Source organism: Bipolaris sorokiniana, assembly GCF_000338995.1.
Source record: "Bipolaris sorokiniana ND90Pr unplaced genomic scaffold COCSAscaffold_7, whole genome shotgun sequence".
NCBI lineage: Eukaryota > Fungi > Ascomycota > Dothideomycetes > Pleosporales > Pleosporaceae > Bipolaris > Bipolaris sorokiniana.
Window position 1 is genome coordinate 1,204,865 of NW_006911901.1, and position 16,634 is coordinate 1,221,498.

The following is a 16,634-nucleotide window of genomic DNA, read 5'->3' on the forward strand; positions in this document are numbered from 1 at the left end:
TTTCGAGCGATTTCCAGTTGTATATTGGTGATTGAATCGGGTAGATTGTGTACCAGGTCCAAGATCATGGAGGTCTTATCCAAAATGACATCAGGGTTTTGATGGGAGTCTATTGAGCGAGCAGACAATGGTTGACTATGGCTCGTATCCGCTCGGGAATCTGCTTGTCGTCTTGATCGTCTGTTTGGGCTTTGACCACGTGCATGAGTGTACGTTGTAGCAGGCCAAGTTCGATAGATTTTGAAATTGTGTTGGAGCATTGTGATAATTCTTAAGCTCGATCGCGACTCGCTCAAAAATTCCACCACTGTGATGAAGTCACCGATGTCGAATCCAAAAGACATCGTGGACCACTGCACTTTTGAAACTACTGGCACTAGTGTGGGGAGGACGGGGTGGCCACCCAAGGCTCCTTACCTCAGTCCACAGCATTGACGGTAAATTGCGGGGTAAACTAGAACATTCAATAACGGCGCGCAGATAGTAATGATGGATAATCACCAGAGTAGTTGATAGAGCACCGTTGAGTTACGAAGCTCAGCTGCAGTGGGGCAGTGCAAGCCATAAACGAGGCTAAGCCCCTTCGCACCACATCAGCTGGCCTGACAGCGACGATATGAATATTTAAGTCCAGTTGTATTTTACCTCATTTTTAAGCTGATTTTTGAGCTCGCGGTGATTCTGGTGTTCATCACGTAATAAGGCGCTACCTAAATCTAGAGATTCCTAACATCTTAGCATAACTACTTTGCACAGAGCTTCTTAGAGATGATTAGATCACATTTCTTTGTGTACCAGACCTCCTTTGCGACCAATTGTGATATTTAGCTAAAGCTTCAACTACATCGTTTATAAAATGAGTAACTCCGAAAGCCCATCTACCGGTGCTGAAGGAGCGATACAGCTTGAGCAGTGTATAGAATACGTTGCTCAAGCTGCACCCCCATTCAGTACCGCCAGCTGAGTTTCCAGAGTTACTCATTAAATGAATGATATTCGAACAAGACACGACTGACGTGGGTAGCAAACCTCCAAACTGAGGCAATAAAAGAGAAAGTCGCAGTGGAAAGAGCAGGTACTAAAAATCAAGAAGAGCATATAACAAACGCATACGCCACGCCAGTCGTGCAAATATCTCGCCATCCCAGACCACGATCCCAAGCCTCAGAAGTACAAAGCCATTAGATACCACAGATCGGTATCCAATGCGAAGAAATGTTTAGTGAACACAAACAAAATGATAAAGAGAAAAGAAATTGCAGCCGTTTCTCACTTCCTCTGGTTGAAAGGGAAGCCACCGGCGGGACCATATCGAGAAGAGCCCAGCCCAGGGAAGCCATAACCGGGAGATCCATTTTCAGGCATGCCGTAGCCATTGTTTTGTTGTCTGGCCTGAGGCATATGTGGTTGGGGCGTGTGTGGATGACCACCAGCAGTGCGATACACCCCTTGGAGCGTAGCATTCATTTGTGAATGCATGGCTGTCATATATGCGGTGAATGCCGGCGCTAGTTGATCTTCCGGTGCTTCTGCAATGGCTCTCTGGTAGTACTCGTTCGTGGCCAAGTTGTTAAACTTTTGTTTCCGGTAGAATGTGATCATGGCCGCCCTTTCCTCATCCGCCTTGCTCAGAGCGCTCTTGAGGGTTTCGATCTCAGCGGCCTGGGTGGCTTTCTCGCGCTCCAAAGCATCGACCTTGTGTTCTAGGCAGTCGAAACGGTGGCTGAGGGTTATGCCGTTGCTACCATAGGCTTGGACAAAGCGATTCAAGCAAGAACCCAGTTCGGCGTGTTCCCTGTAGAGATTTGTGGAAAGATCGCCGACGTGTTCCCGAAGTGAGTGCTGGTCGCGCACCATATTCTCAAAGCTCCGTGCAATCTTCTTCATGTCCTCATCTTGTTGATTGACAGTTCCAAAGATACCAAGTACTCGCTCCTCGATTCCCGAGATCTGAGTCTTTGCGTCTTCAAGTGATGCAGTGAGAGCCTCCAAAGCGAGATTGAAGCGATCTTTGGCTTCACCAAGGGCCTTGATCAATATAGTCTGGCCCCAAGCCTTGGCTTCGCACCTCCCCAGCCTCTTCATGACTGCTTCGTGGGAATCATGGAACTCTTGATGAAGGTAGTCCCAAACGAATGTCAGGAATGGCTCCAGGAGAGTGAGCAGGGCTAGAGATAGCCAGGGGTAAATCGCATATGGGTGTTCGGAAACGGCTTTTTCGAGCATGAATATTCTGATCGAGTTAGTTGATGAACATGGTAAGATTTTGCATACAACATATACGTACCCATCAATCTGAGGTATCTCCATATAGAAGCTCACAATAGACTCGAGATGTTTGAAAATGGTGTAGTACACCATGAGCAGTAGAGTGTGGACCAGTCCCATGACAAGGCCTAAAGTGAGAGAGTTGAGGTGGCCAGGGATATCCTGGATGGTTTCGAAGATGATACCAGTCCCAGGTTCGATCGTTGGATCATACACAGTCTGGTCTGGAACAAGTTGCTCCCCGGGAGCGACATCGAGCGTGGGGGTCGCGTTGATAACTAGTATGACCTCCAGTTCAGCGAAGCCGGTCATATTGTAGAGACTGTGTTCTGAGACGCTATATAATTTGGAACATTCATGGCTAGTTCTACAGCCACTTGTGAGCTCGAAATTCGTGATATTCGAGTTGTGAGGGCGGAGGAGGGGATCTGATATCATGCCGGTTGCCCTCAATACCGCAAGGACCAGTACTGCGATAGGTGACATGATGATAGCTGAGTGTATAGAAGATCTATTGATGATTGAGTGTCTGAAGAATCGATTAATGGTTGAACATATCAAGGAAAGACTGGTGGTTGAATACTGTGTTGAGAGAGGATTTATAATTGAGGGAAATGCAGCTATATTAATAGTGTAGAAATTCTGCCAAGGGCAGGTTGCCAGGAGGTTTTCACTGGTTGCAAGTTGGGTGAAAGTGAAAGCCGCAGTAACATCCTGCAAGTGACGCCAAGCAGTTCTCTGCCAGCTGCCTAGGGTGTGAAAACACAATTCCCTGCCAGCTTCCTGGGGCGTGAAAGGCAATGCTTTGCTAGCTGCTTGAGTCTTGAAAGTGAATGTGTTCACGTGGTATTTTGCTTCCCACCTTGTCCTCCCAAATCGGTAAGGCAAATGAAAGGAAACTCGGAAATGTCGACATTTTAGGCAGTGGCTTGAAATCCAGCCATTGAAGAGCCCTCAGTGTCAGAGCGCTTTTCTGTGAGTCCTTGCTTTCTGTCATACTGATATTCCTCGGCTCAGTCCAAAAATCGAACATGATTGCCTTTTGTAGCCCGGCGCAACACCCTCAGCGTCATAGTAACTTTCTGCAAAACCTTGCTTCCAATTGTTGTGTTGATATTCCTCGGCTCAATCCAAATATCGAATAAACTTTCGTCTGCAATCATGAGATGAAAAAGTTTGTGCTCTCGTTGACAACGGTCTACTTGAGTCCTGATAGATAGTTGAAAATGATGGCGCGGGTGCCGCTCTTGACGTTATAGATACACAATTGCACCACAACAATGCTCTAGCTGCGACAGATACTCTAGCTGCGGCCAAGGGGAGTACGTAGTGGAGATTCTTAATACCGATCAGATCGCATTTCTTCCTGCACAAACCCCCCCTCCCCTTCGAGTGATCGTGATATGCAGCTAAAGCTGCAGACATATACTAGTATTGCTTGCTAAATCAGTGTTTGTACGGTACCCTGTAGCATTTGATTTCCAAGAACTTTTGATGTTTATTTATTTCTTTCGTTAATGAAGCGATCTAGTAAAGACCCATCGGGAAGGATTTGCGACTCGACCCAACCGACCAAGTCACTCTATTCTCGAACATATAATACATGGTGATTCTCTTTAGCAACGTGATACCATTACTCACTTTGTTGAATTAGCTATTAGGGGCTTGTTGTGTATAGCTTTGGAATACGTAAAGCAATCATTGGTGGAGTAAGCTAGCTTTCATCTCTGCCAATAGTGGACCCTTGGAGAAACAAGAAATATGATGAAGGTGATATAATACTCTTATTATTGACACACTGTGGCTAGTTATGAAGCACTTAAATATGCATCCAGATTCAAATCATGCACTGGAAGAGGCCTACTTCGGAACAGATACCACCCAAGGTCTTCGATCAAGCAACAACCTCAAACCTTGGTCTTGCGCATCCATTTTCGACGCGGTTACATGCACTCCACTTCTGAAAAAGTGTATCTCTTTACAAAACAAAACTTTTTGGTATCATGTCCCCGCAATAATGAATACATTCTCGTACGCCGTGTGAAAAGAAATCATCACCCTAGCAACCTCGAGGTCCGCCTAAGTCCAGCCGAACCCTGCCCGAAAAAGAAAAGGCCAACAACACCTTGCACAAAAGAAAAAAACGCAGCCAGAATACAACGAAGAAAAAGCGATTACCAAACCTCCAAAACAACATACCAGCGAATGACGCTTCCGACCAAAAACGCCCAACTTCCGACCATGGCTGCAATCGCAGCCCGGATCTCACCCTCTTCCACAGATGCCTCCTTCTGAAACAAAAAGATGCCCGCCATCATGAACGCGAAACCTCCGATTGTGTTCAAAAAAGCGCTTATCCAGTCCGGGTCTGTGATCTTGGGTTTGTACCAACGCTCCTGCTCTGAAAACGCCAGCATGGCATTGCCCACGAAAAACAACATTCCATGGACGACCTGAGGTCCAAAAACAATGGAGGAGAAGTATGGACTTTCTTCATCCACCACACCGGGGAAATCCACAATGCCACCGAACATGAAGATGACGCCGCCAAAGAGGACGATAAGACCTGCTTGGAACGCTAGGCTGTTAACTGTGAGGTCCAACAGCTTGGCCCGGGAAGGGATCCAACAGAACTGTGGCGTGCCAACAAGAGCAGGTCGGTACATGACTTTGTTGGGTTTGGTCTTAGTGGCTCCGATTTGGCCACTGTCGGCATTGAGGGCGCCAAAAGTGTCGAAGACACCGGCGATGAAGAAAAGGATTGAGCCGATGAGAATTGTGAGGGGCACCGCGACAATATCCTGCTCTGATTCGGCAAAGGAAGAGGAAGGATAGAGACGGGGTAGCAGGTCAAAGAAGGCATTGATTACGAGGTCGATAGAGCCAAGGAGGAGGATGATGGCGACAAGGTAGATGGGGTCGCGGTAGGGGAAGACAGTAACCATTTTCTTTAGTCGCACTCTGGTCGAGCTGGACTCTTCCCATTCCATAACGGAGAGGTTGTCGGTCGAGTCGACGAACTTGTCCTCGATGTATATCTCTTTCATATCCGCATCCTTCTCCAAATCAAAGACAGCGGGTGCAGCAACTCGCTCCGATTCACACTTTTGACGATGCTCAACATGATCAACATGAACGAAATCTTTTAGTTTGTCTTCATGAGCAGACCGTGGTCGTAGTGCTATGACTGGATGGCCGATGATGCTCACTCGCGCCTGGCGGATGTATGATGCCCGTACTGTTGCAGAGGCGTTCATTGTATGTGACCCACAATTTTGTGCAAAGATAAAAAAGGTTATAACAATACACCGAGGAAGTGAAGTGGGGAATAGGGAAAAGGGGAAAGCGGGACAAATGAGCGACTATAGCTGCGAGCAGCAGAAAAAGTGAGTGTTATGGCCCTCCCTTCACTCCGGGCTGTGCTGAGGCACCAGCACGGCTTTAAACCGGAACACTCACACGTCCGTCACACGGACTCAACGCTGTCAGGTAATTGTATTTACTTTGCCAAGGTCTTGGATCGCAGACGCCCAAGACCACAGACGTGTCGGACCCACGAGCTTCGTCATGCTCCTGACGAACCAGAGGAAGTCGGCGCTTCCACAAGCTTTTTGCAAGCATTATGTTTCGTTTGTTATTCGCCTTGGGTGGATCCTGATTAGCACAGCGTGGTCCCGGATCTCACCATTTCCGCCCAAGGTAAGGCGCCGGTTGTGATCGACGGGGATCCTAGCGTTTCAGCATTTGAACAGGGTGTGCGCGTCCCAAAATGGCGACAACTGAGTGGCGGTGCATCTAAAGGGCCAGAGATGGACGGGAGCCGCCGTCCGAACTGGGTCTGCGAAACGAGCCTGAAGCGTTAGCGCGCTGCTGGATGCGGCTCAAGAGGCATGCAAAACCAACAGTTGATGAGCTCAGCCACATTTACTTTTTCTTCTCGTATCACATATTTCATGTGAATGCACGACCACTGGATCATTCAGCTCGTCGGCTGTACTCGTGGGTTTGTCCTACGTCTATCCAGGCGCCAAGTTCACAGCCAAGGAAGTCCTGGCGATGCTTGCGGCCCGACAATCTTACAATGGGTGCACAGGCAGTGAATTGATAATGATGAGGCCCAATCAAGATGAGGCGTATAGGGCAACACTGCAACTAGTGTTATGGAAGTTGTTGATAAGTGTGTATCTGAAACGGGAAAACAACAGCTAAGCTCGTCGTCGATCAATAATCACACCGAAGTTATCGTGCGATACGCGTAGAATGTACGAGAAAGGGGCTGTCGATCATGACGGTCGGACGTAGTGTGATCTACTATGTAAACACATACGTACACCTTCTAGTTCGAGGTGGTCTACCGTTTCCAGAAATCAATCAAGCTACCGAGCATTGCGCAATCATGGATCATGTGCGTTTGATCTTTGCTTGAAGTGGTTCGCACTGTTGACGCATATTCCACTCAGGGTATATTCTGTATTTTCATCCGTATACATTTACTTACGTTGCAGGCCGAAAGCGAGATCTCTCATCAGCTTTCCGTCCCAACAGTTGGGAATATGGCTACAGCCTTTGACATAGGGGCCCAATCCCGCTCCGCTGACAAGATCTTGGGCGGAATCTCATGTTCGGCCCAATTGATCAAAGTATTGAGCCGAGCTCCTTGTCGAGCTCCGGGCCCGCTCCACTTTCCGCGATCCTGTATATCCGGAGCGAGAAAGAGGCAGAAATGCTTGTCCGGCTCGTACGCACTGCTCTTGATGCTCTCTGCTTTCTGACGAGGGTCTATAGTATTCTGTGTGGTATTTATTGATCTTCAAGGCTAAGCATGGTTGTTGACCAAGTACCTGAGTCACGCAAAGCCAAAAGACTTAGGCGATCAAAACACAAAAGGCTGCCGTAAGTACGAACTCATAGTTTACTCATCAATATGGCCCAAGTTGTAGCTTGCGTTTTGGGGAACGTATTTCGTCCAAATATTGGCAAGGGATAGGACGCGATTCAGCTCACATTTTTCGACTTTGTTACAAGTACTTTCTGTGTGGATCGTATTGACGCCTTACGCAAGGCCAGCGGTCGCACCCGAACCTTGTCACCACTTCGGTCCTTGACAGATGTCGGTGATAAGTTTTAATATTCCATCTATGAATATATAGGTGTGCTGGGCATGCAAGTGGGCACTTGCTCACCTACAAGAGTCGTGAGGTCAGACTTACGACGTACATGACTCTGCGACTTCGAGGATACCATCTCACATGTGATCCAATTTACCGCAATATTCAATAGCCTTCTTCCTGGAGAACTTCAGTAGTCTTCTGTCGAGTAGACAGTATATTATATGTGATAAGGTTTCTCTCAGCTGGTTTTCAATGTGCAGTTCGCCCGAAGTGCTCAGGATATACATGCGCTGACCTCTTGATGGCCACTGTCGGCCAAGCCAGCAGCCCAATCATCCCTTAACGCTCCATCATGGGTAAAAATGGCCCGAACATACCAGACCAGCAATGTGATTTTCGGTGCTACAGCTCGGCATCAATGAATGTCACCATCAGTCCCGAGATATCTGGAGATGAAACGTGTCACTAAACTGCTGACTTTGTTAGACATTGTTAATGATGTCTTGGTGTTGTGTTTGACAGATGAATATATTTGATGCCTCAGGAAAGTCTAAGATAAGTGATAACTTTAATGAAGGAGGTGAAACCGGTAGAGGACTCGAAGGTATGACACATCTGTCGCTGCGCTTAGCTGCATGTCCTCCCCGCAACCATAACTCGGCAATCTAGTTGTCATTTAGCGGGCGTGGGTACATTTTTTGGAAGTGATCAAAGCCCAAACGGAATAGATCTCCCAAGGCAGTTTCAAGGGAGCTCGACAAAGCTGCGGTAGCAAGGTGGCTGCTGGTTCAGAGGTCACCATTACCAATCCCACAACCCCATCGGTTTCCGAATGCGCATACATCGTACCGACTTCTCGTTGCAGTCCTTCATAAGACGATCAATGCCTTCTTTCCTTTCATCTGACCACGTCCAAATGGACGCACACGCTGGGTTTCTTCTGCTCATCAAACTTTTACATCAATCGCTTCAGAGATAGCAGCAGCTGTCAGCGTCGTAACTGGGTAAATACAAGAATAGGTACCTTGTTCCCTTCCAACACGACCGCGCCTATCAGGAGAGGCCGGGACGTTGATCCTTCCGCTCCGTGGCCAAGAAATTCGAAATTGCCGGAGCGGGATGGGTCTGCAGTCAGATCTAAGAAAAGATCCACTGGGAGTTACTTGGTTCCCAGTCAACCACACACACCATCATGAATGCACGAACTGAACCTAGTCTCATGTCACATCCACCCTTTTATCCGAAAAATCGCGTTGTGGTGATGATATCTCAGCCAACTGCCGCTCTCAGCAACGAGCCGTGGAACTCTTTGACTTGGCACGATGAGAATTTATGTGACACGCGGGTGTCTGGTCCTCATGTTCACCCAGCAGACAGGATACGTCGAGGTTCATACAGTTCGGCGTTATGCGTGTATACCGTTCCCGTCTGTCAGTGCGCTGCCCGGAGCGGGTGAGGCAGAAAGGCGCCGTGCCCTCATGCACGAACCCGGTCGGTATGTCAGCCGCCCCAACCTTTAACGGCATAGGCAAAGCACAGCGAGCGCCTAATGGCCAAGATTAGCTGCGTGGCGAAGTACTTTCTACCCACTAATGCACTTATCGTTACACTACAGAACGAACCATCTGGTGAAGTGGTTTGGTTCGCGGGTATTGCGATCGAGTGCATCTTGTGGGTGTTTTCCAACACGCGTCTCATGGGGCAGAAAACACTGCCGAATAGGCGTCAATCGTATATTCTCGGATCACTAGCTTATTGTAATGGTACTGTTTTTGGTCCCTGGACCTGTTGCAGGTGAAGCGATGGATGCTTGGTCGCCTTAGACAAGCGTTGCCCATATCATGAAGATGTCTCTAATGTCTTTTCAAGCCACCAAGGTGGGTGGCCCTACCAGATCTCTAATCTACTCAGTTTCATAATGATACGGCGGGTTGCTATTTTCCTGGAAATCTCATAATCATACTTTCCTTACTGCTTCGTTTTCGCAGATATTCTTGTCATCCCTTGGTATTTTCTTTTTTGTTTTCCATCAAACACAGCGAATTTCACTTCCTTCAAGAGCTACGATGGCGACCATACAGGGTCATATGGATGCTATCAAGCTGGTCTCGTGGACTCTCGCAGTCACTGTAGTGGTCGTTCTCATCGCGCGGCAGATTGCGAAGACAGTTGTTTTCCGAAAGGTCGGCTTGGACGATAGTTTTATTCTCATAGCATCTGTAAGTGAACTTAGAAACTACTGAACTTCACAATAAGACTAACCAAGCCAGATATTCGCCATCAGCTTATCTGCTACTGTGCTTATTCTTACAGCCAGCGGTCGCGCTTTCTCCTTCTCCTTGACCTTTTCGCAGGCAGACATCCTTTCTAAGGGATACTATACATCAGAACTATTTTATATATCAGGTGTATGCTTTCCTAAGCTCTCTATTCTCGTTCTTTTCTTCAATATCGTAGCGAGTCGACAATTCCTTCGCCGCATGGTACTCGCTCTTGGCATCTTCATCTCCACCTGGACTTTAGTGGCTTTGGTAACCATCGCATTCCAATGCGAACTTCCACGTCCATGGAAAACAACCAGTTCGCATTGTCTCAATTTTGTGAGTGGATCATCCAAGCAACCATGCCTATATAATACGAATACTGATTCTCGTAGCGGATTTTCTGGACTATCTATTGTGCATTCGACGTACTAACTGAGACTGCACTGGTTACAATTCCCATGAATATAGTCGCGTCTCTCCAAATGCCCCTCTGCCGCAAAATGGCGGTTGTCTTGTGCTTTTCTCCTCGCCTCCTTGTCATTGCAGGGACGATTGTTCGAACCATCTGGGTCTATCCTACCATACCACAGCGACATGATCACCATCGAATTTGGGAACCACTGGTCGCAATGCAGGTTCACTTATGTATGAGCATCATTACTGCGAGCATTCCATTCATGGTGCCTTACTGTAGGGAACTTAGTCATAGATTGCAAGGATCTACCTCCATAAGATCTTCAATGCATCTACAGGACAAAAAGGTTGGCCATCCGACATCAATCTGGTTTCGGAGACATCAAAAGAACAGGGATGCTGTTATGCGAAATTCGGACCCTGAAAGTGCTGCTCACTATGAACTTGTACCAAGAGTCTCGCCTAATATTCTCTTCGCAAGGTCGACAAACCCTATGGCAACCGGGGCGCTACAAATGTCGCCAAAACAGAAGTCGAGTGTACGAGGTCTCAATATACACATCCCACATCGTAGTTCTCTGGGGAGGCAAAGTCATGAGCTAGTGAGCCCACGAACACAAAGCTCAGGAATGTTGTCTCCGTGGAGCACATCACCGCAAGCGCTACTCACGCATTCCTTCGTACCTTCAAGAAAAGCACCTATTCCACCTCCAAAAACACCTCGTCTCGGCCCCCCTACACAAAACTCCTTTTACTCGGACGACTCTGATACTCCACCTTCGACTGCGCCGCGCAATGATCGATCTTTGCTCTCTCGACATGAGCAATCAAGAACCACATTTACACCACCCCAGGCATCTCCATACTTATCACCAGGGACTTCAGTATCCTGGGACAAACATTCAACGACAGGACACAGCACGGCTTCACCTAAGACACTACTTTGTGGCCACCCCTCCCAACGCATCCAATTACCCAAATTCAGTTCGAGCCCACGCCTACAAACCCCTTCGTTCGCAACACTGAATCACAGCAACGCACGGCCAAGATCCATCGAGGACCTGGTTTCTCCTATGGGCACAGCTATCAGCGGCTGGTTTAATAGTCCAGATTCCGAACGCTCCCATCAGTTCTCACCACTGTCTCCTTTACGCGCACGAGACTCATCGAGTGAGCATGCTTTCTCACCCATGGATTCGCCTTACATGCCGACCTATCCGCTTTTCAGCCATTCGCGTTCTCCCGCTAGGACGAATATTTTCCTTAATGAGCCTTCTCCGTCGCATAGCCTTTACTATGCGTCGCTCGCTCCGGAGACTGGACGCATGCCTCCAGTTCGCGATGTGAGAAGCAGTCCGCGCATCGTTGTACGCGATGTCTTGTAATTGTACGCTTTTTCAACTTGCATCCAAGCGTTTCGTTTTTGATTGGTTAGGCGTTGATCTGCATTTGGTGTGGACGTAGTGTTTTGGTTAGGGCATCATGAACGGTGTATACTGGGTTTCTCGGAAGGCTTTCACACCATTCTTGTCTGTACAATACAGGTCTTTTTATGTTGCTATTGAAGATACCAAAGCCAATAAGTCATCTTTTGCCTGTTTACAAACTGATATCCTCAGGTGATACATCATCATTCAATACGTATAATAGTTGATTGAATTGCTGGTGTTTACCGAAAGTTTTAAGATCCATTCGTTCCAATTTTTGCGACAAAATTCAATTGTAGTATTGTAGCGAGGTCAAAGGACATGACGATACAAGCCGATGTTTAGTCTGGCATTCTTCCTTCGACATTGTCGGTGCTAAGGTATTTAGTTTATCCTAAACACGTACATACAACTCACTTTCCTGTAAATGAACCTCTAGGTGCGAATAACTGTGCCTCTAGACTTTCTTGGAATTCCGCTTAGAACTCAAAGACGAGAACGCGGGCGAAAACATTCACCATTATTGTTTCCGCAACGCATTGTCTCTGCACAAGACTCGTGCCACAAATGATTAAACTGAAATATTAAAGAAATGGAGCTCCATTGCCACTTGAACGGTAAGAAGTCTTCTCAATGCAGTATGTTTCTCGAAGGTGGCCCATGTGGGGCTCTAGGAATTACTTTCCGTTCTGGCAAGAGAAGTGGAGGGCGAGGATATGTCACCAGAACATGGTGGCTATCAATAGATTCTCAAAGTTAGACTTTCAGGGCAGATACCAATGAATCTTCTAACATTGTTAGCACTCTGTTTAGTCGTCATTCCATTCCAAAATCTCGTTATTCGGCTATCCGCAGAACTAATGTAAAGAATTCTACCATTGATTAGCCTCCCGAAAACTGTCCACATAGTCATCAGTAAAGTTTTGCTGAGAATTTCATAGGATATTTTGGAAAGTGTAGCAGAGGTTACCGGCGCGTAAAACCCTTTCGCATAGACGATGGGTATTCCTTAACCAGCCCTTCTAAAGTGCTTGCCGTGAATGTCACATTAATCGTGGATTGCGTAATTGGTCACAATGTGTTTGAGATACGTTCATAATGTTGTCTCAACTTCATAACATCATTCAATTTCATACCACGTTTCGCATAGCTGTGCTCATCGTGAACGATGAGTATCTAGGTCCACCCTTCCATTTTCATTATGTGTAGCATTCCACAGCAGTCATCAGATAAACTAAGCTCCAGGGCAGCATAAAAAGACACATCCACATCATCGACACGCAACCCATCAGACCACGTTAGTATTCCGTGATTAAAAAGACAGTGTATAGTAACTTATCGCATATTGAAAAGCTTCTAAAGTTTTTCAGATCAAAGCATACCGCCCTTCAATACAGTCAGCACGAGTATCTTAACTTAGCGCCCGACTATGTCACAGGATCTTCGCCATTTCTATGCTTCCTAGTAATAATACCTTTGGTGTTTTCTCTTCACTTTTTTTCCAGCTCTTTGATTCTATCTTAGCACTACCCTTCGTTGATGCTACTCATTCTAATCTTATTTCTGATGCAGTCGAGACAGAAATTAAGCGCATTGAGATCTTTCGACGAGTTACCAGTCGTCTTGGCTTTCCTGAGCTGGTTTCTGGATGGTACTTTGCAATTGCTGCTATTCAGTATGCAGTGAATATTCCATGCTTGTTGCCGGCTCTTGATTAGAGCTGCGGGTCTTTTCTGAAGCATGCATATTGGAGTAAGGATGTTAGATTCTCCCGCCGATCCAGATGAGTCGTACTGTGGCGGTACCAGGCCAAGATCATATAGTATGTGGGCCGCCAGTAAGAGCTTGACACAGGCTGGGGGAGGCAATGAGAGCTATGCTATATGTAGTGTAGCGTCCTTTGAAGTTGTTTAGAAAAGACTCGTATTTCTCTCCCATAAACTACGAATTTGTAGTCATCCCAAGAAGCGCCTGATTATTATTTTCAGTGTCTGCGTACAAAACTTTTGTCTACTACCACAGCAGACTGAACCCAAGCCCCAGTCCAGGTATAAATTTTCTCAAGGGAATTGGATTGATGAGCTTGTATGCAGAGTGATGTGATACACGCATCACATCACATTGAAGCCGGTGGCTGAATGCCGTTTATTTGGTCGGGATGATCGCAGAACACCGTTGCGCAGATCCAGGGGCCTTGCGCGCGGGGTAACAAGGTACTTTTCTATCTACGGCAAAAGGCGGAGTAAATTTTGATCAGATATGACATGAGCCAATCCGCGTATGTATTTTACCGATTCATTAGTACTTGGGAGCTGCATGGTAGACACGCCATAAAAGGTCGACTACCTCCGGCGGTGTATACGTTGCTTCAAGCTGTAATCGTGTCCAGAGATCAGCCACGATGCATTTCCTTTCTACTGCCGTGGTCCTTGGTGCCTCGTTGATATCAAAGTCACATGCAGCAATCGGTCCTGATTGTACCAATGGTCCCTTGAGTACCAATGCGATTTGCGATGTCAATGCGCCTCCTCATGAGAGGGCAGCGGCTCTCGTCGCAGCTATGGAGCCGCAAGAAAAGCTGGATAACCTCGTCAGGTATGCAAGTTCCTCAAGTCATCCAAAGAGTTATTCTAACAGATTTAGTAAATCTAAGGGTGTGTCAAGATTAGGTCTTCCAGCGTATAACTGGTGGGGCGAAGCTCTACACGGTGTAGCTGGAGCACCAGGAATCAAATTCGTCGAACCTTACAAAAACGCTACTTCATTTCCTATGCCAATCCTCATGTCAGCGGCTTTTGATGATGATCTTATTTTCAAAATTGCCAACATTATCGGGAACGAGGCTCGAGCGTTCGGAAACGGTGGAGTCGCTCCTGTGGACTATTGGACTCCTGACATCAATCCCGTTCGCGATATACGATGGGGCCGAGCCAGTGAATCCCCCGGAGAAGACATTCGAAGAATCAAAGGGTACACCAAAGCTCTTCTTGCTGGCCTCGAGGGTGACCAAGCTCAGAGGAAGATTATTGCAACGTGCAAACACTATGTGGGTTATGACATGGAAGCTTGGGGAGGATACGATCGACACAACTTCAGTGCAAAAATCACCATGCAAGACCTCGCAGAGTACTATATGCCACCATTTCAGCAATGTGCGCGTGATTCCAAGGTCGGGTCATTCATGTGCAGCTACAATGCAGTCAACGGCATTCCAACATGCGCTGACACCTACGTTCTTCAAACAATCCTGAGGGACCACTGGAACTGGACGGATAGCAATAACTATATCACTAGTGATTGTGAAGCCGTTGCAGATATCTCTGAGAACCACAAATACGTCGAAACCCTTGCGCAAGGCACCGCACTTGCTTTTGCCAAGGGTATGGATCTTAGTTGTGAATACACTGGATCGTCAGATATCCCAGGAGCTTGGGCACAAGGCCTTCTAAATATTTCTGTTATCGACAAAGCGTTGACTCGACAATATGAAGGCCTAGTCCATGCCGGCTATTTTGATGGCGCGAAGGCAACTTATGCAAACTTGAGTTATAAAGACATTAACACGCCCGAAGCACGACAACTATCTTTGCAAGTTACCTCTGAAGGTTTGGTCATGCTAAAGAATGACCACACACTTCCATTGCCTCTCACGAAGGGATCAAAAGTGGCTATGATAGGTTTCTGGGCCAACGACTCTTCCAAACTCCAGGGTATCTACAGCGGTCCACCCCCTTACCGGCACTCCCCAGTGTTCGCTGGTGAACAAATGGGATTAGATATGGCCATAGCCTGGGGCCCGATGATCCAGAACTCAAGTGTGCCCGACAACTGGACTACCAACGCGCTCGATGCGGCTGAGAAATCCGACTATATCCTCTACTTTGGTGGTCAAGACTGGACAGTGGCGCAGGAAGGCTACGATCGCACTACAATCAGTTTTCCTCAAGTGCAAATTGACCTTCTTACCAAACTAGCTAAACTCGGCAAGCCGCTTGTTGTCATCACGCTTGGTGATATGACTGATCACTCCCCTCTTCTGTCCATGGAAGGCGTCAACTCAATCATCTGGGCGAATTGGCCTGGCCAAGATGGCGGTCCAGCGATACTAAACGTCGTTTCCGGTGCGCATGCCCCTGCAGGTCGTTTGCCAATAACGGAATACCCGGCAGATTATGTCAAACTTTCTATGCTTGACATGAACTTGCGCCCACACACCGAAAGTCCCGGTCGTACTTATCGCTGGTTTAATGAGTCCGTTCAGCCATTCGGTTTTGGTCTACATTATACCACTTTTGAGGCCAGCTTTGCTAGTGAAGAAGGCCTCACCTACGATATCGAGGAAATTCTGGATGGCTGCACACAACAGTATAAGGATTTGTGTGAGGTTGCACCACTAGAGGTCACCGTGGCAAACAAGGGTAACCGAACATCGGATTTTGTCGCTCTCGCTTTCATCAAGGGTGAGGTTGGACCTAAGCCATACCCACTGAAGACTCTGATTACGTATGGGAGGCTCAGAGACATTCATGGGGGCGCGAAAAAGTCAGCGTCGCTTCCGCTTACACTTGGAGAATTGGCTAGAGTGGATCAATCAGGCAATACTGTTATCTATCCCGGCGAATACACGCTTCTCCTCGACGAGCCTACCCAGGCTGAGTTGAAGTTGACTATTACAGGTGAAGAGACGATTCTGGACAAATGGCCCCAGCCGCCAAACGGAGGCAATCGGACCGTGTTTTGAGCCCTTTGTGGTGGAATGCAGGGAGTTTGATTGTATGTAATGTGCGCGAACAATAGACCAAGTTGTGAGACCAATCGCTTGAACTGCTTACATGTGAATATAAATTTTGTGTAAGTATTGAGGCAAAAACCGCTTTGCGATCATATCGAGACGGTAAGTAGACCGAATGCTATCATGAAAAAGCCATTTTCGAATTCATGTTCCTTCACCCATCCATAACACCCATCACTGTTTTTGTTTCCAAAGATGACCCCCCCCCCCCCACTAAAAGCTGCAATAAACTTTCGCGTCTTCTGCCAGTCTTTCAAATTCATCGGTACATCCCCCTCTAGTTACTGTTAACATGACGTCGCGATTTCACGTTAGCGTGCGCGGGGTACCATACTACACTTCCTATTTGCATTCACTC

General features: G+C 47.3%; 4 protein-coding genes across 4 annotated transcripts; 2 read left to right on the plus strand and 2 right to left on the minus strand.

Moving 5' to 3' along the window:
• Positions 1-1,269: 1,269 nt before the first annotated feature.
• COCSADRAFT_90520 (uncharacterized protein) lies at positions 1,270-2,754 on the minus strand (the record flags this gene model as incomplete). The annotated part of the gene is made up of 2 exons (XM_007701999.1): positions 1,270-2,233; positions 2,330-2,754. 2 exons carry the CDS (start codon positions 2,752-2,754, stop codon positions 1,270-1,272), a joined length of 1,389 nt encoding a protein of 462 aa, XP_007700189.1.
• Positions 2,755-4,115: 1,361 nt separating this feature from the next.
• COCSADRAFT_36953 (uncharacterized protein) lies at positions 4,116-5,668 on the minus strand. The gene has a single exon (XM_007701642.1). The coding sequence runs from the start codon at positions 5,523-5,525 to the stop codon at positions 4,443-4,445; it is 1,083 nt and encodes a 360-aa protein (XP_007699832.1). The 5' UTR covers positions 5,526-5,668; the 3' UTR covers positions 4,116-4,442.
• Positions 5,669-9,426: 3,758 nt separating this feature from the next.
• On the plus strand, positions 9,427-10,637 carry COCSADRAFT_357351 (uncharacterized protein; the record flags this gene model as incomplete). Its single annotated transcript, XM_007702000.1, has 3 exons — positions 9,427-9,598; positions 9,650-9,979; positions 10,036-10,637. Coding segments are annotated over exons 1-3 (1,085 nt in total), but the record flags the coding sequence as incomplete, so codon positions are not given.
• A 3,233-nt stretch (positions 10,638-13,870) lies between these two features.
• Positions 13,871-16,297, plus strand: COCSADRAFT_181490 (glycoside hydrolase family 3 protein). Its single transcript, XM_007702001.1, has 2 exons — positions 13,871-14,079; positions 14,128-16,297. Exons 1-2 carry the CDS (start codon positions 13,886-13,888, stop codon positions 16,223-16,225), a joined length of 2,292 nt encoding a protein of 763 aa, XP_007700191.1. The 5' UTR covers positions 13,871-13,885; the 3' UTR covers positions 16,226-16,297.
• The last annotated feature ends 337 nt before the right edge of the window (positions 16,298-16,634 follow it).